The 24,344-nt window shown below is 51.1% G+C and overlaps 2 protein-coding genes across 3 annotated transcripts in view; one reads left to right on the top strand and one right to left on the bottom strand.

The window, feature by feature from the left end:
* LOC119449741 (TBC1 domain family member 4-like) overlaps window positions 1-10,804 on the bottom strand; it is an 82,875-nt gene extending 72,071 nt beyond the window's left edge. Inside the window, exons 1-4 of one of the 2 annotated variants that reach the window (XM_037712987.2) lie at window positions 9,690-10,804; window positions 6,395-6,661; window positions 4,309-4,552; window positions 6-382 (exon numbers count right to left, since the gene is read on the bottom strand). In XM_037712987.2, coding sequence (XP_037568915.1) covers window positions 6-382; window positions 4,309-4,552; window positions 6,395-6,661; window positions 9,690-10,142 — 1,341 coding nt within the window. In that variant the 5' untranslated portion in view covers window positions 10,143-10,804. The remainder of the gene's footprint in view (window positions 1-5; window positions 383-4,308; window positions 4,553-6,394; window positions 6,662-9,689) is intronic. The other variant, XM_037712986.2, reaches the window with a different exon arrangement.
* Window positions 1-24,344, top strand: part of LOC119449746 (peptidyl-prolyl cis-trans isomerase 7-like) — a 403,577-nt gene that overhangs the window by 349,755 nt on the left and 29,478 nt on the right. The gene's annotated exons all lie outside the window — the stretch shown is intronic.

Genomic DNA, 24,344 nt, shown 5'->3' with positions numbered 1-24,344 from the left:
CTCACCACTTGGACAGAGGAGCACTTGAAGATGTAAGCGATATACTTGTCAGTTGAGGACAGTGAGGAATCACGGCAGTTGAAGCCGAAGTGGTCAGTGTACTTGATGCCCTGGTAACATCGCGAGATGTCGGCGAAGGGTCGACTCACTAGGATCTGCTTGCGATCGGTGCTGAGCAATCGCAGCTCTTTCTGAAGCACCAGGAGCAGCATGGTGCGATTGCTGCGCCGCTCAGACTGCAGAAGTCGACGGAGATCCACGGCACCCCCACTGCTCACACGCGGCCGAAACGTTGGCAGCGACGTCTGCTTCGTAGGTCGTGGCTGGTCGCCACTTACTGAGCGAACTCGTGCTGATGAGCCCCGGGTCCCACTTCCTGCAGCTAAGATGCACAACAAGAAGAGCACACTAAGAATGCCCCTAAGGGCTTTCTATCAAAAGAAAGCACATTTCATAGACAGTGAGCATAAAATGTCCCCTCTGGTATACAAGCTGGCTGACTCCCAAGGGAGGCCAGTCGGTGGTCCAGTTCACGACTCGGACCTCAAACCTTTCGTTGCCAGAAGCAGTGACTGGGGAGAGACGGATGCACTCAACAAACCACAGGGAAACCACTAAAAACTGGCCCCAGGCCATGCCACCGGTACAACCTGAGGAAATGCACTTAGGCAACCTTTCTCCCATTTGCTGGTAGCCAGACTTCATTTTCTGCCTCGCAAGTGAACGGAGAAATGCAACTACGGTGCAAGGGCGCACATTGAAGTGCTGACAGGCCCTTGTAGCCTAATATACCTACTCATGCTGCCTGCCTTATGACTTGTTTATTCAGCTTCCTCCCGCTAGCAAGTAGCTGGGCTTTATTCCCTACCATGCCAGTGAACAAATTCGTAATATATGGCGTGAGGGTGCACATCGAAGAGTTGACAGGCCCTTGTGGCCTAGTATACCCTCTTATGTGTTGCCCAAGCCTTAGCCTGGCAAATGCCGCTTCTTGGGCAATCAGCCGGGTGGGCGCCTTTTTTTTTGTCAAGCTGGCTATGCCGGGGTCTTTCCTGTCCTTACCCCTGCGTTGTCCAGTCTTCTGTCTTTACCTGGTTCTTCCGGGCCACCAGTCTGTCCCTGACAACGTGGCCTGCCGTCCCTGGTCTTGCCACCGTGGCCGACTCCTGCCTTAAGGGCCACAAACTCGTGCCAGCCTTGCCTCCTGCTGCCTTGGTTGTTGCTCACAGCGGCAGTTTCGCCCAATTAAGCTCCAGCTCTTGGCCGAGGGTGGTCACTCTGGCTACAACTGCTAACTGGCTGCCCATCATCCCGGCAAGCTGTTCCAATAAGCACACAAACCTGGGAGCCCACTGACTTTCGTGGTGGCTGCTGCGCCAAAATGGCAGCCACGGCTTGTACATTCCTAGCAGCTCCTGTCCTGTGGACCTCAAGCATTGCTGGCTGACCCATGGTGCTGTGCCCATCCATCCTTCCTGGGCTGCCGACCCTTCCTCCTGGCAGTGAGCGTCGCTTTCTGGCGCATGGGACCTTTGTGATAAAGGCAGGCCCCCTCATTCGCATCAAGTGAAACGACATATTCGCCTCTTTTAACTACTGTGGCACCTTCTTTCTAACCTGGTCCTGACGAAGACGACGACACCTTTTTGAACTTTGCCCCATTTGCTTGGCCTTTTTGGCTGAGTCAACCTTAACACTGGGCCTCGGTCAGCCTCCTTTGCAGGCTGTCCTCGGTCTTTAGGAGGGGGGAATGTGGGGATCGAGGTGCCTTCTTGCGCCTCATCCCCCAGCTCGCGCATTGTGTTTAGCTCGATCTCCAGGAACCGCCGCCACAGGGGCAACATGGCAGACACGACTAGCATGCCGGAGCTAACTTCCCACACAAACCATGCTTCTCCCTCCCAGTGTCGAGTGACCACGTGAGCACACGTCACCGGGGCGCACCTTGATTGGCCCTCGGCACCCTCTCCACCCGAGCTTTCTTCTGCTGAACGCTTCATCGTCGCAGAAGATGCTCACAGGCCCACAATGAGTTGGTTACGCGGGACCTTTGCTTCCACGAATTCTCATTCTCGTGCTTGGTGGACCGCTACCCAGTTAGCACTATAGCAGCAGGCATGCATACTTGATCGGTCTCACTGTGACCCTTTGCCCGTAAGCGCCGCGACTGTCAGACTGTGTTATATCTTGGGTTAATAAACCCATGTTTGTTGGCCACCTGATTTCGGAGCCTTCTCTATGCTGTGCCGGAGAGTCAGAAAACCCTGCCGTAGCACCTTTGTGCATTGCAAAGTGGAAGAGCACAGTACCCTTTCTTGATGGTTGCTCGCAGGGTGCGCCTCGCACAAACCCATCTCCACACTAGCTACAAACAGTGAGAGAGAGAAAAGGATAAATGAAAGGCAGGAAGGTTAACTAGAACTGAGACGAGTCTGCTGCCCTGCCCTAGGGAAAGACAAACGATGGCGAATGCCATGTAAACGATGGTGAGTTAAATGAGATGTTTGTCACTTCTGCAATGTCATATCATGTACTAGCTTGCTTAGCTGCTGCACTAGGGAAGACAAACGATGGTGAATGCCATAGAAACGATGGTGAGTTAAATGAGATGTTTGTAACTTCTGCAATGTCATATCATGTACTAGCTTGCTTAGCTGCTGCACTAGGGAAAGACAAACGATGGTGAGTTAAATGAGATGTTTGTCACTTCTGCAATGTCATATCATGTACTAGCTTGCTTAGCTACTGCACTAGGGAAAGACAAACGATGGTGAATGCCATGGAAACGATGGTGAGTTAAATGAGATGTTTGTCACTTCTGCAATGTCATATCATGTACTAGCTTGCTTAGCTGCTGCACTAGGGAAAGACAAACGATGGTGAATGCCATGGACACGATGATGAGTTAAATGAGATGCTTGTCATTTCTGTAATGTCATATCATGTACTAGCTTGCTTAGCTGCTGCACTAGGGAAAGACAAACGATGGTGAATGCCATGGACACGATGGTGAGTTAAATGAGATGCTTGTCATTTCTGTAATGTCATATCATGTACTAGCTTGCTTAGCTGCCAGGCTGCATAAGTTCTTGATACAGGTTATCAAAACAAATTTCTTCCCACATGTGTTTTTCGAGCACCAAACAAATTTCCATTTAACAGTCTTCAGCTAAATAGAGTAACAGTGCATGGAACGGGACAAATAAAATGAGAAGACAAAGCACTGACTGCCAGCCAAATTTTATTGCACACAAGGCAATATATAAAGGTGCTGGAAAGGAGAAAAAGAGAAGTAGATAGGCATGTAAAATACAAAGCTTCATCTGTTTCTTCCATTTGTCCTGTCCCATGATATGCTGTTACTTTATTTAGCTATTTACCAGCCAGCCCCAGGTTAGCACTCTTTAACAGTGCTCACATTGCTCCAAACAGCATAGGCACCTCTAGCGGTGAGGCACACAACTACACAAAGATGGTATGACATCAAATATCACATGGGGCGGCGCTGGGAGCTGCCTAACAGCAATTGTTGCCCTTATGATATGTGAAAACAACTTGTAAGTGCACTCGCATACAGAATATGCTATGCTAGTTAAGCAGTGAGCCAACACATCAGATCGGATCAGACCAAGTGTGAATTCTACGTTGCTCCTGGTGGGCTGTAACGGCAGCACTTCTACAGTTTCAGTATGGAAAACATGAATTTCTCCAAGCTGTTCATAATGCACCCATTTGCATTTCACAAGCAAAATTTTGTGCTGAGCCTTTTTTGTAGCTACACTACCACTCGAAGTATGTTTTATGCGACGCAAAATTTTACGGAAATTGACCTTTCATTCTTTCATTTAATATAAAAACAGATTGTGCATTAAAGCTGAAATTTGGCTGCACTGCTATCACAGCTAGCCATGGGGGTTTAGAGGGATGGATGGCAGAATTCTTTGAATACACAACCCCAGCTGCATGTATCTGGTTGCACTGAAGACAGATTACCCATGGACACTTTGTCGCGAGGCAGTTTGCCAAGCTAATAGCAGTGTAGTCATTTTCGCAACCAGCACATACTAGCATAGTCTGCTTGTATATTATGACACGGCAATTGCAGACACGGCTCTCATGGTAAAACTATGTGCCAATGACAATCTCTAGCATGTGCAGCTAGAACTTAATTTGAACCATGACCGGTGCCGCCATTATTTGGGCAAATGTGCAATGTAGAGAAGCAGACCTGCAAGTTAGGAAAAGGGTCTACATTACATGTGAATAACACCACTGGCCACAAATGCAGCTCACGAAGGCGGCCCTCACCATTCTGCAGCTCATGGCAGAGTGCCTGGCGAGACTGGGCATCCAGGCTGTGTGTATGCGTGATTAGCGTGTGCGGCGGTGGTGCGAGCAGCGATGCATCCCCTCCGCTGCCGCCAATGTTGCCGCCGCTACCACAGCAGCGTAGATCCTCGAGCAGCGCTTCCCGAGCGTCCACTGGGTTGCCCTCGCTGATGTTCTCCAGCGAACTGCTCACACTCTCTACACTTGCTGCACTTGACATGATCTGCAACATCATTTGGTTTACTACACTGCTTTCTGCACGAAAGACAAACAAGAAGGACAAGGACGAACAGCTGCACACTGCATTGCTTTGCAACAAGCAGGCACTGCCAGAGCGGAGAATGAGTCTGTCTGCTCAGTTCTGAACCCTCGCTCACCGCAGAATTTGGTTGCATTCCTGCGGCTGGCCACCTCATCACGTGAATCATTGTTAACCCACCTTTCACCACTTGCATGGCAATGTGTGCTAGTTTGAGCCACCAGATTTTGCGTTTCAATACAAAATAACACTATGAAAACAAGCCATGGCAGCTCACACTAAACATGAGACAACTGAACTGCTTTTTCTTTTTTTCTTTTATACTACTGTGCTGCACATATCAGGTGTAATAAACATTTTTTCATTTCCCAAAGAAAGAGTAAAGCAGCAAGAATAAAAGAAATGTATGTGCTCCCATACTTTCCACAATGTAACTAGAGCTGCTGCAGTGCTGCGTGTACTATACGAGCAAAAGTTTCCATAGTACCACGGCAATGAAAAAGTCAAATTGGCTTTTTGAACGGCTATGCAGCCTGATATTGAGACATGCACTGCATTGGTTGGGCACACACATATGCACGTGTCTGGGGTTCTAAACAAATGATTTTTTTCGTGGTGTCCATGATCTACAAATTTTTGCACTTGATTGTACATTTGTGCACATGCGCAGTTAAAATTAAAATTCATAGTATTGTGTTGAAATTTACCGTATCTTGCGGGCTATAGTCTGCAGACAATACAAGTTTAAAAGTTGGAATTTCGCGGCGTACAGACTATCTATGGGTTCGAACTACACATAATTTTATTTCTGAAGGCCGGAGGCATGCTCAGACTGCACCTGCAAATTTTTCCCGGGCTAAATCACATAGTGAAATCAAATCCACAATAATTGGTGCTGCATACAAGTGCATACTGGCAGCTCATGATATGCAAGCTAATGCTGCTCACGATACCTAAAGTGCCTGGTTTTCGGTGCTAGGATTTGTGAGCACACACATTAATATGCAACTTCATATATGCACAAAACATAAGAACCGTTGTGATATCACCGAAAAGACGAAGCGCCTTCGCGATATTGTTCAAGCTCGATGTAGTCGACATTGAGGAACCATTCGTTGAATCCGACATACTTGAAACCTGTTTCGTGCTGGCAACTACAACGAGAGTGATTTTGACGGCTTTTAGAATGTACTCCCATATACAGTCAATAAGTACCCAGGATTTTACTCATTCACAATAAAATTTTTCCTTGCCTACTGTTCCCTGCAGGCAAGCTAAAAGGCCTATAAAAGAGCAAGTGTGGAATTTTTACAACGTATTGCACAATTGTAGGCCTTACAACTCCTGATGAATGCCAGCTTGAGTTTGACAAATCCTACCTACTATGGCATAGTGAGCTCTCTCAAACGCGACCATTCCTGCTCGGATGGGTAAACGTACTGCCGAGTTACGCCTCTCTGAACGACACGCGTGAGGCTAAATTTAGTTCTGATTGCGTCATGTGTGGCACGACAATGGCGCCATCTGTGCACCCGACACATGCATGGCCAACTAATAGCTTCTTTCCTCTACACTACGATGCTAATGTAAGGCGTGTGGGTGGTATGGTTGCAAAGATATAAGCAGGAATGCTATAACATGGTTTCGATACATCGGTTTTAGCAAGCAACCCCCTTTGACCGTTTTTAAAGACATTTCACATCAAAAGTGCCAATAGAAAAAGAAAGCAATGAGTACAAATACATGTTTTGTGGAACGCAGATCTTAGATGTTTGACACTCGTGTCTTCACAGTGGTCTGGCTCACCGTGGGACCTTCGCTGGTGGCTGGGTGCACGCTGGCCTCTGGAGCCTGGCGTGCCCGTGCTTTCTCAACAGCATCGTCTAGAAAGTTGTGCATGCTCTGCTTGGACGAGCCCTTGATCTTGCCCACGTACAGCACTTCAAACTGGTGCACTCCGCTGGCGCCTCCTAGGTCGGTGCAGCTGCCCGCTCTTGCAAGGGAGGCACCAGCGCCATGGTGCAGTGACAGTTCCTTGCTCACCTCTCGAACCGTCATGAACAGCTCCACCACCTGTACAGCACATGCAGGTGCATCACAGCACACATAGTGGGTCACTGCAGCTGAGGCACCAATGACAGTTCAAGAGGTTTTACGACACTTTTCATCAAAGCAATTTCTTCAAGAGACGCTACTGAGAAATAAAGTCCAGCTATATTGATAGATCTTACTCTGAAGGAACAAGCCTATCAGTGAAAATGCACTCAGGGCTGTTAAGAAAGGACCAACCTCACAACTATGAGCAATGGCTAATGGACAATGCATTTAAAAAATCACTCTTGCAATGTCTTCATAAAATGAGGCTGCATATATTTTGCATAATTACATTTCTACATTATACCACATGGCAACTCATGTGGGAAAACAAAAAGAGATTACACTCCTGGAATTCCAACTGATCAGTGTGAAAGTGAGCAGAGGTTTGGTAAGAGAGCAAGAATGTAAGAGCAAAACAGTGGCGGCAACACCCCCTTCAAACCCCAATGTCATCACCTGATCACTGCTAGCTATGTGTTTGTCAATAAAGCAGGATTACACCAGTGCTATTCACTGCATGCTTAGAAGAAGTATTCAAGCTCTCAGACTGGGAAGGCTTAGGAGTGAGAATCAATGGCAAATATCTCAGCAACCTTCGGTTTGCAGATGGCATTGTCCTATTCAGAAACAATGCGGATGAATTACAGCAAATGATTGAGCACCTTAACCGAGAAAGTGTAAGAGTGAGGTTGAAAATTAATATGCAGAAGACAAAGATAATATTCAATAGCCTGGCAAGGGAACAAGAATTCAGGATCGCCAGTCAGCCTCTAGAGTCTGTAAAGAAGTACGTTTATCTAGGTCAATTATACTCACAGAGGACCCTGATCATGAGAAAGAAATTCATAAAAGAATAAAATTGGGCTGATGTGCATACGGCAGGCATTACCAAATCCTGACTGGGAGATTACCACTGTCGTCGAAAAGAAAAGTGTACAATCATTGGATTCTACCAGTGCTAACATATGGGGCTGAAACTTGGAGGTTAACAAAGAAGCTTGAGAACAAGTTAAGGACCACACAAAGAGGGATGGAACGGAAAATGTTAGGTCTAACGTTAAGAGACAGGAGGAGAGCTGTGGATCAGAGAACAAACGGGGATAGCCGATATTCTAGTTGACAATAAGCGGAAAAAGTGGAGCTGGGCAGGCCATGTAATGCGTAGGATGGATAACCGGTGGACCATTAGAATTACAGAATGGATACCAAGAGAAGGGAAGCGCAGTCGAGGACGGCAGAAAACTAGGTGGAGTGATGAAATTAGGAAATTCGCAGGCGCAAGTAGGAATCAGCTAGTGCAAGACAGGGGTAATTGGAGATTGCAGGGAGAGGCCTTCGTCCTGCAGTGGACATAAATATAGGCTGATGATGATGATGACATTGTATTTAAAAATTTCATGCAAATATTCAGCATGGCAACTTGCGGGAACTTATACTGCACAAAAGCAGTGGAAATTGGCAAAAGTACAATGAAACCTGTGGCATCACACCAACGTCATCGGTGACACGATTTAGGCACAATGTTAGAAAAGAGAGGTCTGGGGCTGTATTTCTGACGGCCCCTTTCCATTTTCATTCTTACTGCCCTTCATCATAGGCTCAAATACGGCCATGATACTGTTATTGCTGGGATTAGCCAATCAGTTTGACAAATTATAAGATAAAAATAGAAAACTATATGCATCTTTACAAAATGGAGCACAAGGCCTCTCTTTGTCCACTAAAATTCAACACTTCTAGCCAAAGAATCATATAAATGCATTGTGTGGCAGCAGTGCTGGGACGAGGACTACTGGGACGAGGACTGAAAGAAGTAGAAACAATGTGCACTTCTACTTCTGTTAGTCCTCATCCTAGTAGCACTGCCACCATACGACAAAATTTACCCACTCGCCCAGTTTTCCATTCTGAAACATAAGTTCACCTGTGAAGGCACAACTATGTTACCTGTCTAAACTGGGTGATAATCTGCAGTTTCTGCTCTCTTCCTGACACCAATGCAAGCATGTTCAATCAGGCCTAGTGCAGCCTTGCAATGCCTGCAGTGCTCGTCTAGTCTTGCACATCTAAGCAGCACCTCTTGTATCAACTATTTCTTTTCTTTTTTTATCATGCAGCTGTGAATGTGATGGGCTGTCCTATTCTAGAAAACCAGCCAACGGTGACTTTTATCTTGAACACCACACAAGCAAGACAGCTCGATACGAGTGTGCCAAGGATTACAGATTCCAATTAAAATCTGCTGTTACATGTTTCATTATGTTATTCATTGTGGTTGGCTGAGACAAATGCTAATCTAGTACACAATAACTTTTTCATACTCCAATTCAAGACCATTTGATAAAAAATTTTCTTCTGCATCTCATCACTCAAACTTTCCTAGTGCATATTAGCATTGTCACTTGTGCAGCAGACAAAGCTTTGTCTGCTTGCCATACTGTTTCCCAACGCCATTTTTTTTGTGGCTGTGTAGCTGCACATTCTAGCAGCAGGTACTTGCACCCATACTCTAGAAATTGCTTTTATATCCTATATGTTGTACAGGCTCCTCCGGCGCATGTTCATTTTTCAAAGGTAGCGAGAACGGATCGAGTGGGGCAAGGTGAGACGCAGACGCCACAGTGCCTCTACTTCATGCTTCCTTGTTCGTATTTCATTTGTCACATGCAGCGACAAAAATTTTCCCCGATTTTGGCACTCTCCTGTGAATCATGCATATGTGCCACTGGACCACTATAACCAATAAGAACAATAACACTTATCACGTGCCTGAGCCTTGAGCCGGCATAGGCGCGATAAAATAAAGATACACGGTTTTTCAAACGCCCCTGCTGTTATCTCCGGCAAATGCTCTTTGAGGCGAACAAGATAGCAATGAGAATTGTTTCACACACTTCACTGTTACACACTCACTCGTGGGCTACAACGCGCTGAGCCGCGCACACAGCTGATCGGCTTCACGTCGTGGAACGAAAGGGTGCAAAAGAAGGGAGTCACCACTGACCGTGTCCTTGTCGCTAGCCTGGAAGACGTGACAGTAGGGCAGCTCGTCAGGTGCGTTTCTCTGCAGGTACGTGAAGCAGGTACGATCAGCGCTCGAATGGGAGAACTTGGATATTGACTGAAGTGGATGGTCGAACACGAGTCGCTCGTCATGGTAGGACCGCGCCTTGAGAGACGAGTCGCGTACTTCAAGAAGCACGTCCAAGGGTTTTCGCAGGCCTTCGCGCCGTAGATCTGCCACGATCCAAGGCAACATCGGCGTAGTGTAACGCCGGTCTAAACACATGGAGCCAAGGTACTTGACGCAAAAGTTGCGGGCCAGGGGCCCAACGAGGGTGGTGGGCCGCTCGCTGGCATTCTCCGGGGCCGCCACGGCGGGCGGGCCGCGTCCCTCCATGCCGGGGATGTTGAGCTTCTTGTAGAAGCGCTTGCGCAGCAACGTCGAGTCTAGCATCAAGGAGCTCGGCGGAAAGACTATCCGCCGTTAACCCTTCTCACAACACACGGACAGGCATTGAGCACACCGCGGATGAGTAGGGCCGGTACCGCTGCCGCGGTCACCGATGTGGCGCCGCGCGCGTCGGAAGCCCCATCTGCGGAGACTTCCCCACAATTCCCCCGTACACGAACGCACCAACAACACGGCGAGAACGCTGGCCACGGACGACTCCTTCGTGCGCTGCGCTACTGGGACAACTCCGCTAGGGCGGCAGCGCACAGCTGTTTCACGATCCAAAATAGACGTGCGAAGGAAGAACACAGCAACTTGCACAGGTCAATAGCATCCTGCCGAAATCACAGTAGAGAGAACGACTTTCTTCTTTCTTTTGTGCATTTGGATACAAGTTCAACACTTTAATCGGCTTGTCGAGGTGTGTCAATTGCAGAAGCGCCCAGTCAACGACATACAGTACGCGCGCAGAGGTGGAACAATTCTCGCGACGTTTGCGCGGTGGCGCAGCAGCAGCACCCTCGTAGCAATCTCGCAATCCCGACCTTCCAATGCTTCCATGGAAGTTAGGACGACGACCGCAGTGAATGCGCCTGCGCGAATGGAGAACCCGCGCCCCCCGCGCGCAGGCCAAACATCTTTGCTCGTACTGTTCACAGGTAGCAACCATGTAGTACCTAGACGCGCGAATTATTCCCTAGCCGTTCCCTACGGTGCTCGGCAGCGCAGACCAATGCATTTATTAAGTATATAATTTCTAATCCTGCCCTGTAATATCAGAGTTCCAGAAGTGCGAGCAAAATGACCTGAGCACCGCCGTGAGCCGAGTGACGGACTGAAACAGCCCACTGAGTAACTAAAGGCGCATGACTTGCAATTATCTTTTTTGGCGCGCTTTTCGTTTTTGCCGTGCATTTACGAAGTTCGCAGAGTCTTCGCTTTCTAAACACCTTTTACAGTGGAATTATAAACGAGTCTTATGGCTACGATTGTCGACTCCGCATGTGAAAGCATGATTATATATCATGCTCTTTGATTCTTGCGTATAATCACTTATAATCACTTACACTTATAATCATATTATACTTAGTAAGTTAATTAAACAAATAAATTAATGGAAAATGAAAATGGATGAAAAGCAACTTGCCGCCGGTGGGGAACGAACCCAAATCGTCGCATTACGCATGCGATGCTCTTATACCAATTGAGCTACCGTGGTGTCTTTTTCCCATCCACTTTCTGGGGTATTTATGTTTTGTTGTCACTGCAGTTTTATTGTAATGACTTTTGCTACACCACCTAAGCAATGACATTTTTTAAGGCATGTAAACGGAATGCCTCCGGAGGGCTATTTGCCCCCAAGCAAGAATTGCCACTTGTCTTCAGAGGCTTAGCCAGGGAGGCGGAGGCACACTGGACATGTGCCCCCCACGGCCGAAATTTCTGTGTATCAGGGATACCTGGCATAAATGTTGGAGGACGCTTAAGCTTCGCTTCTAAGAGTGGAACGCGGTAACATTCAAAGATCCCCGACTACTTCGCACGTTTCCCGGCAACTGCAGCTTATGTAACCGTAATACTTACCGGGAAACTATGGCGGCGAAAGCTATGCACGAAGGCGAGCTTTCTGGTAGAAAAGTCCCGATTATATATATGTATATATCAATATTGTAATGAAGAAGAAGAGCACAAGGACAAGGCCAGCCAGATCGTCTGTTCAATGCCTGCAGTGCAACCACTGGGCCTGCCGGATCGCCAGTGCTTAATACAAGTGTGAGCCGTTCGGGCAACCAGCTGTTCCTGCTCTGCGTCACCTGCCTTCTCGGTTACGAAGAGACGCTACCATCTGAATTGTTCAGTACACCCATTTACAATATATATATATATATATATATATATATATATATATATATATATATATATATATATATATATGCGTGTGTGTGTGTGTGTGTGTGTGTGTGTGTGTGTGTGTGTGTGTGTGTGTGTGTGTGTGTGCTAGCAGAAAATCTAGGGGCTTTATGTGGTAGAAACGCGGCCTCTTGCATGGGCTGATCCAGGAGCTAGTGCACAGCCGCGCCAAAAAAAGAAAAAAAAAAAAAAAAAAACATCATTTTCAGGTCTCTGTTACTGTTTCGCCCCTTTAATATTTCAGGCTGAGGAGATTTTACATAAAACGCATGCGCTGTCGGTGTTTTGTTTCATAACGTTTGTTTGTGGGATGTCATTATCAAAATTCCGAGGAATAATTTTGTCAAGAATGTGAGACAAGGTGTGAGCAACTTTAGTGATAGAATGGTGTGGCAATACAACCCGCATATACCGCATGTCATATCGCAAGGCGTGGCATATACATATACCTAAATATATATTTCTTCGTCTTTTTTTGCACACAAAGGGCGCACGCTCTCGCGTTATGGGGTGCGTTCGGTTTGCCGAACGCCAAATGACATAGCTCTTTGCTTGTGCCGTTCAAACGCTAAACCTAAATGTCGTCACTGCAACAAATATATGTACTCAAGTGCACCATTCCTTTAATAAAATTAACACGAATATCTTTCTTGAAGCGTTCGTCTATTCCCTAACGCTGACAAATTTTGTTTTGGAACCTTACGCCCGTCCCACCAACTCGCAGGACCAGTAGTTATTTCCTCCTTCAAGTTAAGCCTCAAAGGGTGCCAATTTTTTTTTTTTTTTGAGGGGGGGGGGGGGGCGGGGGGCGTGTCTTTGTCCCACAGAAATTTCAAGTCGCGAATGGCTAGCATTGCCGTATCAGCGTGACGTAGAATCCTAGACAGGAAAGTAGCGAGCACAGGGGGGTATTCTGTAAGAGCCCACCTAGTGGACTCTTACAGAATACTGTGTTATGTTCAGTGGCGCACCGACCGGGGGGGATTCGGGGGTTGTAACCCCCCCCCCCCCTTTTGTTTAACCCCTTTTCTTTCCTTACGCATTTGAGTACTGCAACAAAGATGTAAGACGCGCAATCGTCTGCACACTCGCAAAAAGCGCATTTTTTGACAATTTCCCGTGAAGAAATCGAAATTAGTGCTGTTTAGATGGTATTGGCAAACTGTCAACCCCCCCCCCCCCCCGGGCAGAGATCCTGGGTGCGCTACTGGTTATGTTAATGTTTTATTCGCAATTTCTTGTGAAAGACCCTTTATGTATATGTACTTTTATGTATCGTTGTTTTCTGCTGCCTGTGCTTGTTGTTTTTGTTTTGTTTTAGGGGTGATGGGGCTCGTCAAGCTGCTTCTATATGCAGCTTTTTTCCCGTCATACCCAACCACAAATGCACATTTATCATGTACGAAGTGATTGAATAAACTCAAACTCCATTTCGGCTGCCGCCGATTGGCTCCAGCTGCACGAGAGAGAAAGAGACTGGCTGGCTCTTCTCGCTCGTTGTGCTGGCACCACTCGCGAGAGCCGAAGTGAACAATCCACTAGTGCACACTTACAGAATACCCCTCCAGGAGTTTTCAAGAAAGGAAACGAAATCAGGACAGATGACGATTATCGATGACGTGAACTGCTTTTGAGAGTGTATACTCCGTTTACACCTCATGGAAAGTGTACTCCCCTAACAGTGCTCGTTTGGAAAGGAACACACTAAAAAAATGTTTGCACCCTTCTTTGGGTTGTATCTTGTCCTTAAACAAGTATCGTCATCTGTCTTCTCCGCATTTCCTTTTTTAACGCTGCGAGCCCGGTACTTCCTAGTCACGAAAGGCTTGCGCGTTATCAGCGTGACACAGCATTCTCGGCAGGAAAGTAGCGATCGCTGAGTTTTCAAGAAAGGAAACGCAAGCAGGGCAGATGACGATTTTTGTTTGGGGACAAGATACGACCCAAAGGGTGTACACTTTTTAGAGTGAATGACTTCATCGCTTCCCCGCTATATATTACATTGTTATACCCACCGCATCACCGATAAATGTGCTCGAATCAATGACCTGGGGGGAGGGGAGTGGGGTTGATGTATGAGACAAGTGGAATAAAAAAAAATCGCTGCCCCTTCCACTCCGTGAAGATGGTCGAACAGCGAAGCTGTGTGCGTGAGTGTTACGTGTGCGTGAGTGTTACGTGTGCATGTGTTGCACGTGATGCAATTGCGTAAACACAAGTAAACACTGATCTACAACAGGAAGTTATATTGAAACGTTGCGAGGCGAGAAGAGGCAGCGACTTCCGACGCTACTCGACGAGTGCCCAGTTCTCTGGTCGAAACCTGCCGAGCCGCCGTCAGAGGCATCGGCTGCAGTCACGGACAATGCGCGCGTTCGGCGCGAACGCGGGGGAATGCGGACGGCGTCGGCAGCAGCTCTCCGCGTTATTTGAAAGGGCGCGCCGCACAGAAACACCTCTTATCGCCTCTCCTCCTCGCACCCAGCGCGGCCTCTCGTTGGTCGCCTCCTCGCCGAGCACGCCTCTCCTCCTCTGTTGGTCACATGACCCGCGTGACGCCGGACATACGGCGAAGGGTCGAATGCCGGAACTACGGTAGCCGGAACCGCATGGCGCGATTTCAGGCGCGATTGACGCGCGGATGGTGGGACGCGCGCGTCATTCTGCCACGTGCCCAGCAGGATCTATCACGAAATCGCGCCGCCGCGCGCTTCTACTCGGAGTAGAAAAAAAAAAAAAAAAAAAAACGCATCGCGGGACGCGTCGCGTGCGCGTCCGCCAATCAAAGTTCAGTCACGTGGTATTTTTGGTTTTTCGATTTTGCCACCAGATGGCCCTGCTTTCTGCGCATCTCTAGGATGCCTCGATGCCAGCGCCGACGGCGGCGCTGGCATCGAGGCACCCTACGCATCTCTCTTTCCTGAAGGGAGCCTATACAGTAACTCTACGCATCTCGGCGGAACCTCTTTGGCGGAACTTTTCCTTTTTTTTTCTTTTTTTTTTTTTAACTGGCAGAACTGGCGCGCGCGTCGAAGGAAAACGTGCTACATGTGTTCGTTCGCGCATCGTGTTCGCCCAAAATGGACAAGGCAACCTTCAACGAGGCCCTAAATAGTAGAAATCGCCTCCTTTGCTCGGTAATAAGCGGTCAACACTCCATTTTCTACGTGAAGCTGTAAACAAGCAGCGGCCGCTCAGCACGTGGAAGGTACATAGCCGCAGTTTCGCACAAAATCTTAATGTTTGAACTAAAGCTTGATAAATAAACTTTGTAAAAAATGTCGCTGTCTATTTACACGAAGATTATTTTTATTGGAGTGTTTAGTAATTTTAAGGGCATATTATATATGCGGTAACAGAGACAATTCATTACGTCGAGAGTTATGTCGTTATGTTGTCTGGCAACCCGGAAAACGCGACACTATAGTGCCTAGAATAAGTATATTCTAGGCACTATAGCGGCACCACAGTATACGTTGGTACTAGTAGTTGGTACCAACGTTGGTTGGTACAGCGCCGCGCCAGTTTTTCGTGCGGGTGCTCGCGCGTCGCGTTTGTCGCGGGCGCGAAAAACGCGCCATGCGGTTCCAGCTTAAGAACACCTTCGCTGTTAAAAGCCGCGCAATTAAGTTACGAATGCCATTCAGCTTTATTCCAGGTTCCGTTGAAGTACTGGCCCAATATGTTTATTGCGATAGAAATTATATGGACACTCCAAAGCGGATTTCTGCCGTCGCCGTCGCCGTGAGGTTCCGTATGACGTCAACGGCGATGAAATCGTCGCCGCGCTCCGGACGCTGTATTCGCGAGTGAAAGGACGCGGGGGGCGCGCGCTTTCACGGGGAGCGAACGCATGTCGGAGAGCAAACGCGCGTAGTAGTAAGTGGTTCATGTGGAAAGGGAAATGTTGACGCTATCTTCTGCAGCCCTTGAGGGAGCACGGCTCAGCGCCAACGGGAAGGGGTAAGTGGGGGAGAAAGGAGGATAGGGTGGAGGATAGGGTGGAGTCGCCATGGCTGGGCGAAGCAAAACCGGCAGGCTGTGGCGGCACGTATCAGGCCGGGATGGAAGGCCTTGGTGTGCTGCAGAGACTGCAGGGGGTGTTGTTCCGGGCCTGTTAGGCCCGGGGTGGGATGGGAGGCCGCGAGGTCGTCCCGCTTGCAGAAATGATGTCTTAGAGGCGTGCGGAGAGCCCTGACGAGTCAAGGTACTCCACGACGCCTCGAAGTGCAGGAAGGTGGTGTCGGCCGGGGAAGAGGAGGTCTTCCTCCTTGCCAGAGGGGAGGCCCAGGCGGCGGAACTCCTGCAGGAGTGGGCCCCGCAGCTGGAGGTACGCCGGGCAGGCCAGCAGGAGATGCTCGATAGTCTCCGGCTCCCCGCAGGAAGAGCAGGCCGGGGACGTCGCTCGTCCTAGTCGGTGGCTGCGTGCTGCCGTCCAGCTGCAGCCGATGCGGAGCCGGAGAAGGAGCGAGGTCTCCCTGCGAGCCAGGCCTCGCTGGGGGAGTGGACGTGGGGGGCATCCCAGTGCCACCCGTTTGTCTGGGTGGTGGGTCGCCAGGTGTCGCCGCAGCCTCAGTCCTGTGAAGTCGCCCTCCGTCACGGCCCGAAACGCGCGTTCTTCGCCGTGCTCCCTGAAGGGCAGCAGAATTAAGCGTCTCTTTCCTCCTTTACAATCACCATATATAAAGAGCAAACGCGACTTATTCCATCGCGCGAAAGGCCGTGGGGGGACGGGGAGGAAGGCGACGTTTAGCTGCGGAACCAAATGCGTATTTATATAAAAACGTTGCGAGGCGAGAAGGTGGGTAAGATTTCCGACGCTGCTCGACGAGTGTCCCATTCTGATCTGGACTGCCGCGAGCGGAACGCTGAAAGGACGTGCCTCGCATGGGATCCGTACTTCTTGGCCCGTTTCACCGCAGCTCTGCACCCTTTCTTCACGAAACTTCACCAACGCATCCGTGAAGGTGAGAGGATCCGTTTGACACCTTCGGAGCCCGATTCCGTCCATTTTCGACCATTTCAAACCTTTTTTGTGATCTGCCACGCCACCGACGCGCTAAGCGTAGCGCGCAACGCTCGACTCCGAGCGCCTGCGCAACGCGCAGCTGCGTTCCACGCCACACCTGCGGCCGACGCCGCCCGGTTTCGCCGCCTCCGCCGAAACCGTTCGCAGCCCTCCAAGCCGCCGACATGGCATACCAAGTCGAAGGCGTCTCCATCACCCCTGCTGAGCCAGAAGCCGACTCACGATGGATCCGTGGCGTGAAAGCACACCGTGCAGCCGCGGCCCACCAGGCCATCGCCTCGACGCCGCCTGCCTCGCCCCCATCCAAGACCCCTACTCCACCACCAGCCGCCACCCCCAGCACTACCACTCTCCGTCGTCACGCTCCCCTCCCTCGCCTCCCAGTAGGACTTCAAAATCGTTTTCAGACCGGGAGGGGGGCTTGACCTCCGCACTACCACTAACGGAGCCCTGCTACAAATCCTCTGCACGCTTGCCACCATCGACTATGCCACCGCCCGCACCGCCGACCGTGTACGGATCAATCCGTACAACAACTCCCTTACTGTCAGCACCCCATCTGAGCCCCGCGCTCGTCTCTACCTTCGGGTATCGGAACTCCGCCTGGGTCCCACCTCTTACCCCCTGCGTGTCTACATGACAGCGCCCTCCGCGGCATCATATACAACACCGTGGACTCCCAAACCCAGGACGAGATCGTCCAAGATCTACAATGCATGAATGTTAACGCCCCTTACGCCATCGCCGACGCACGCCAGATGGGGCGCTCGAAATCCATCCTCATCACCTTCGTCGGCACTACAACACTCCCCACTGTCATCGTCTTTAACTGCGGGATCTACCGCTGCCACCCGTTCCGCCCGAAAGCCGAGGCCTGCACTAACTGCTGGGCTTCTGGCCACCGCGCGGACGTGTGCACGAAGCCCAAGTCCACCCTCTGTCACAGCTGCGGCCAGGCTCACAAGGCAGTCGAGCCCCCAACCTGCGTCCCCTGCTGCAGTGCATCCTGTGCAAGGGAGCCCACGTCACGGGCTCGCGTCCGTGCAAGCTCCGGTTCGACCGGAACGGCCCGTCGTCACCTCCGGCCACCTCTAAGCCTCAGCCTCCCACCGGGCCCATCCACAAGACCTCTCGGCCTTCCCGCCGCCGCTCTGCCTCCCGTGGTGCCCGGTCTGCCAGCCGCCACCGCTCCGTGTCCTTCCCGCCTCTGCCCAGGTCAGAGGCGTCCACCGCCCCCACCACCACATCACCGGTAAGCTGGAAATCGCAGCCTCACACGTCGGACCCCCAAACGGCGGCCCTCAAGGCCACTATCGCTGCCCAGCAGCTACAAATTCAGGAGCTGTCGCGCCAGTTGCAGGCCGCGCTAGCACGTCTGTCCTCCCCCGTTCCTTATCCTCCTCCTTGCCCAGCTACCGCACCTTCACAAACGCCGCCTCAGCCGGCGCCAGCTGGTGAGCCAATGAACACGGCACCCTCGGCTGCGTCATCGCGCGCCTCCTCTCCCACCCGCCACCCCCCGCACAAACGCCGATCACCCTCCTCCGATGACGTAGCGCCCGAGCGTGACATCGTTCGCAAAACAGCCTGCTTCTTGGAGGCGTTTGAGCAGCGCGTTATGGCGCGCTTAGTGCGACTTGAGGAGCGCATCGCCAGTGTCGACAACCGCGTGGCTACCATCGAATCCCACCTTACCACCCTAGACACCAGGGTCGCGGTCCTAGAGGCCCGCCAGAGCGCGACTGAGGCCACCCTCGCGCACCTCTCGCTGGGACTGGGACCGCTTCCGTTCCACTCGTCTTTCTACTTCCTCCTCTGCTCCTATCACCGATCTCTCTGCCTGGACTGAGACCCTTTTGGGAGACGTCCATGCTGCCACATCCACACTCACTGCAGCACCACACTCCACCACGGCAGACAGCCGTCTACTGCACCTTAATTTGGGAGGCCTATCACGCTGTCCACCCCCGGTGGCAGGCTCAGAAACACAATCGCCGCCTGCGCCTCCGTTTGGCCCAGCTCGCGTCGGACATGGAGGAGCACTGCTCCTCTCTTCTTCGACAACAGTGGGGCCAGACATGCGACCGCATGGCCGGCAACCTGGGTCTCGGCGACACGTGGTCACTTCTCGGGGTGTTGTTAGACCCTACACACACCAAAGCTTCCCAGCGCAAGGATATATCCCATCTCCTTCACTCCTCCCCACTCACCGATACTGACTTCCTGGCGGCCCTCCGGGACCGCTACATCTGCACCGAACCCCCTACACCGGTTCCCCCAACCCTGACCTTGAAGCGGACATCTCCCTGGGAGAGGTTCGTGCGGCGCTACTCACGCTCCGCACTACCTCGGCCCTGGGGGCGGACCGCATCACTAACAAGGCACTCCGAAACCTAGATACCCCCTCCCTCGAAGCCCTTACTGACCTTCTCAATACGCATTGGCAGGCTGGTACTCTTCCTCCTGGACTCATGCACGTGTCTCTTTCATCCCCAAACCCGGTAAACCTATTGCCCCCGGGCACCTCCGTCCCATCTCTCTCACCTCCTGTCTCGGCAAGCTGTTCGAGCACGTCATCCTGGCTCGCCTCCAGACCTATCTGGATCATCATGACCAATATACGGACTCTATGTTCGGCTTTCGTCCCCAGTTGTCCACCCAGGATGTCATGCTCCAGCTTTCCGAGGATGTCCTACACCCCTCCCACCACAAACGCGCTCGAGCTATCCTGGCGGTGGACCTTACCAAAGCATTCGACAATGTACACCACATCGCCATTTGGACGCTCTCTTCTCCCTTCATGTCGGACCCCGTGTCCATGCTTACGTGACCGCTTTCCTCGCCCACCGCACAGCCGAAATCTCGTACGGCCCACTTTCTTCTCCTTCTTTTTCCCTTGGCAACAAGGGCTCTGTCTTGTCCCCTCTTCTATTTAACGTCACCCTCTTCCCGCTGGCACGTGCACTACGCACTATCCCAGCTCTGTCTCATGCTTTCTATGCCGATGACATCACCCTATGGGTGACCACTCTCCAGGCGGGCGTGGACGCGGTGGCGACTCACGCCCGGTCTGTCGGGTTGAGCTGCTCTCCGGCCAAATCGGAGCTTTTGCTCCTTCTGCCTCGGGGGATGGCCCCCCCTGTCGCCTTCTCCACTCAGTCTCCCTTGACGGCACACCCCTTCCCCTCGTCTCTACTCTCCGCATCCTCGGACTCTTTCTTCAGTCCAATGGCAAGCACGCCACCCTCATCACTCGACTCACAAACACTGTACACCAGACCATCCACCTAATACGCCGCATTGCCAACCGTCACCACGGCATGCGCGAACACGACCTCCGCCGCCTAGTCCAGGCCTTCGTTCTCAGCCGCTTCGTCTATTCTCTTCCGTAATTTTCCTTTCACGCACCGAGGAAGACAAAGTCAACAGCCTCATTCGCCAGGCATATAAGTCGGCCCTGTCTCTTCCCACATCTACTTCAACGGCTCGGTTACTGTCGATGGGCGTCCACAACTCCCTTACAGAGCTGACGGAGGCCCATCGCACGGCGCAGCTCCTTGTCTCTCCCGCACTCGGCCTGGTCGCGCACTTCTCTCTACCCTTAAACGCTCCCCTCTTACCCCTCTTCCCACGTCTACTCCCTGCTAACCGTTAATCCCCTCCCTAAGAATATGCACCCTGAACACCGCCCGTCCCGTAGAGCATCGCGAGCCTCCGCGCTACTGGCGTCAGTACGAACGGCAACCCACGCCGTGGCTTACGTGGCTGCCGCCCCGTACCGCCACTACCCAGCCCATGCCCTTGCAGTCACTGACAACTCTTTCTGACCCACTCTTACTGCCTTAGTATACAGTTCGACCTCGATCGAGGCCGAAGAGGCAGCTATTGCCCTTGCCATCACGCAAACCTTCGCGGAATACATTTTCAGTGATTCCAAGCCTACAGTCTACAACTACGCGGTTGGACGGGTGGCATCCCGTCTTGCGTTCCGACACTGTTCACTCTCGCCCAATGCAAATCACCTGGGTGCCCGCTCACGCGGCCCATCCTGGCAACGAGGCGGCCAATTCCATCGCTCGCGGTTCGACTGACCGAGCAAGCCCGCCCCGCCGGGAATGGATACGCGCGACGCGCTCCTCACGTACCACGATATCACCGTGCACTACCATGCACCACCGCCCATCTCGTCTCACCACAGAACACCCATACAAACTCACCTTCCCTCCACCGCACAAATCCCTTTCCCAGCACCACCAACACTTGTGGCGCCAACTTCAGGCCCACACCTTTCTTACTCCTGCACGTCTTGCCCTCTTCCACCCCGGGACGTACTCGCCGGCCTGCCGCTTATGTGACAGCTCCCGCGCCAATTACGATCACATCTTATTCTCCTGCCCGGCGCACTTGCCCCCTGCATCTTGGCACCTAACCAGTCCGCAGCAGTGGGAGGCTGCTTTGTCCAGCACCGAGCCGGATCTCCAACTCCGACTGGTGACCTCTGGGCAGAGGACGTCGCGACTAGGCACGGCCTGGACGCCACAACCGGCAGCCTGAAGGCCGCCCACAACGCTGCTTTTTAATTTTCTTTACTTCGGGACTTCTCAATAAAAGTTTTCCACCACCACCACGACGTGCACCCATTCTGATCTCGTCGAAAACCTCCGAGCCGCCCCAGAGGCACCGGCAACAGACACCAACGCCGCGCGCGTTCGATCGCGGGCAAAACGCCGACGGCGTAGACAACAGTTCTGCGCGTTGCTGGTGCTGCTGCATGTCCAAGTTTATACAGCTTATAAAACTTCTATCCTTACTCCGTATAGCTCTCTACTTATTTGCTATCGCAATTGATGCTTCGCCTTTCGGGTGAAACTGCGACAAATTTATTCTTTGCCTCACGCAGTGTGCGTCCGACTGAATCAGTGTTTGCATTTCAGTACATAGCTTTTGAACGGTGCAGTGCATAAACATTGCATGATTAAATTAAATGTCGCATAGGATGGAAGAAAGAAGTCGCGTTTAGTTGTATAACATTTAACCGCTTTACATACGTTACATCAAGAGTACTGCACTGAAAAGTTGGTGGTACGTTACTGTCCAGCGCACCCGCGACGCGACCGGGCCGGTAGGCGAAACCTGCCGGTCCCCACGTGGGAGTAGCTGGGTGCTGGGTGGCGCGGGGCAACCTCCGCGTCTGCACTCGACAACTGGACTCAAGTTGTACCACAGAACACCCATACAAACTTGTACTCACTTCACGTGGCGACAGATCACTCGCGCATGCGCAAGCCAGCCCGGTGCTGTACGTGTTTCAAGGCCACACAATGACCACAGGCTAGCGGCAGCAAATGGGCCGCAGCGCAATCCACCACGGACTTGGCGGTACGGTCCACGCGAATGTGGCGTGCGGTACCACGAGCGCGCCGCTGCCACTAGCTTCCACTACGTAAACCCAGTCTACGTCCGAAGCCACGCCACACTAATTGGCGCAAGTCTTCGAATGGTATGTCGCATTAAAATGTGATGAAATCAGCTGTTCCACTTTTGTGGAAGCTTAGTACCGCAATTACCGGGTCGCGATTGAGAACTTCAATACTGATCGGGCTCGATTGCGTTCGAAAGGGCGTTTGCAACACCGTTTTTTGGGCAGCACAGAAAAGTCCCTCTCCTAATCGCTTATAAAACTTTTCCGCTTGCTCTGTGAGCAGGTTCCTTCGACCCCACACAGGTGGATATTGGCTGTTCGTACGTACATGCTGTGCATGACCGCAACGTGCTCGTTGATTTAACAAACACACCTGCACCCCCCCCCCCCTTTTTTAAGGGGGGGGGGGGGGTAGGAGCGGTGAGGAGCTGTTCCTGCATTTTGAACTCGTCCCCGACAATCACCGCTTCATGCGGTTTGCATGAAACTGCTAAGTACAAACAACACGGCTCTGTATCTCTACACTTGCCTTTGTCGACGGACGTACGTGTTGGGGCTTGCAGTGCTCTCGTCGCATAATGTCCCCGCGGAGGCCAAAATTCTGCCACGCGCCACTCAGCAGCTCTTGTATCTTAAATGCGAAGCAGTTGACTGGCAAAACAGCCTGACCTTGTTTGCACCATCAAGGTCCGGAGCTGCCGGCACGAGCAGTCGCGAGTGACATATGCATCACGGCATGCGCGTGATCGCACCTGGGCGGAACAGGCGCCAACAGTTGTACCGCGTTGCTCGACAAGTGGCAAACACCCTTCTCTTTTATTTCCTATTTCAAGGAAAGCAACACCTGCGCCACCCGAAGCTTACACCGCGACTGAAAGCTTAACCCATTTTAATATTAAATGGAGGGGGGGGGGGTAAATGTTAAAAAGAAAGGACAGCGAGGCCTCTTCCATACTGCAATACTTCACAGTCGCACAGACCAAATAAAACACGGATATATGCTGCACGGCTATACTAGCAAGACTCATGCCGAGAGTGCCTGCCACACAAGTGTTTCAATGTGATTAGCATTCTCTAGATACTTCACGCACTTTCTGGTGTGTGTAGTCTGACAGTATCGGGCTGCTGTGCCGTGGAACTGTCTGAAACCAACTGTCGCACTAACTTGGGTCACTGGATATGTGCCGCTTTTCAATGACAAAAAGAAAGACCCTTTAAAATTTCTCGAGTGCTGGGCGGAAGAGAACCTGCGTCATATATTTAGACAATCTTGTCTGTGTAGGCTGTGTAGTCGAAAGGACGTCAAAAAACTAAGAATCCAATCACGTGACCACTGTTCCCTACACTAACTCCATCTTAATAAATATCTACTGGCTCAGATTTCTTTTTTTTACTGTTTACCTTTTATATTTGCAATGTATTCTCAATTGTATTTTTTACTTCACTATTTCTGGAGTACTTCTGCATTTTTGTTCAAATAATTCCAAGTTTACATGTCTTCGAGTCGCCCCTTATGCAATGCCTTCGGGCCCTTAAGGAGAAATGAAATGAACTTCAATCACACACGTGCACCTGATGAAAATGATGAAGGCACTGCTGCATCCCACCGGCGACAGAGGAGCCTGGCTGCATACACACCTCATACATGACATGCTTCAGTGTTGGTAATGTGGTGTTGTAAAATTGCTTCAACGCTAATGGCATTAACGTTCACATCCTTTGCGAGATGGGTTCTGGCAGATTTTTTGGGTCAACACATCCATTGTTGAGATATTTTACGTAAGCACAAGATGGTTGAATTTGCTTGAGCTGAATATGCCCGTTGAGGTCAGGATCAGTGCAT

This window comes from Dermacentor silvarum, chromosome 4 (assembly GCF_013339745.2).
Source record: "Dermacentor silvarum isolate Dsil-2018 chromosome 4, BIME_Dsil_1.4, whole genome shotgun sequence".
Classification (NCBI taxonomy): domain Eukaryota; kingdom Metazoa; phylum Arthropoda; class Arachnida; order Ixodida; family Ixodidae; genus Dermacentor; species Dermacentor silvarum.
This window is presented reverse-complemented; position numbering and strand designations above follow the sequence as displayed.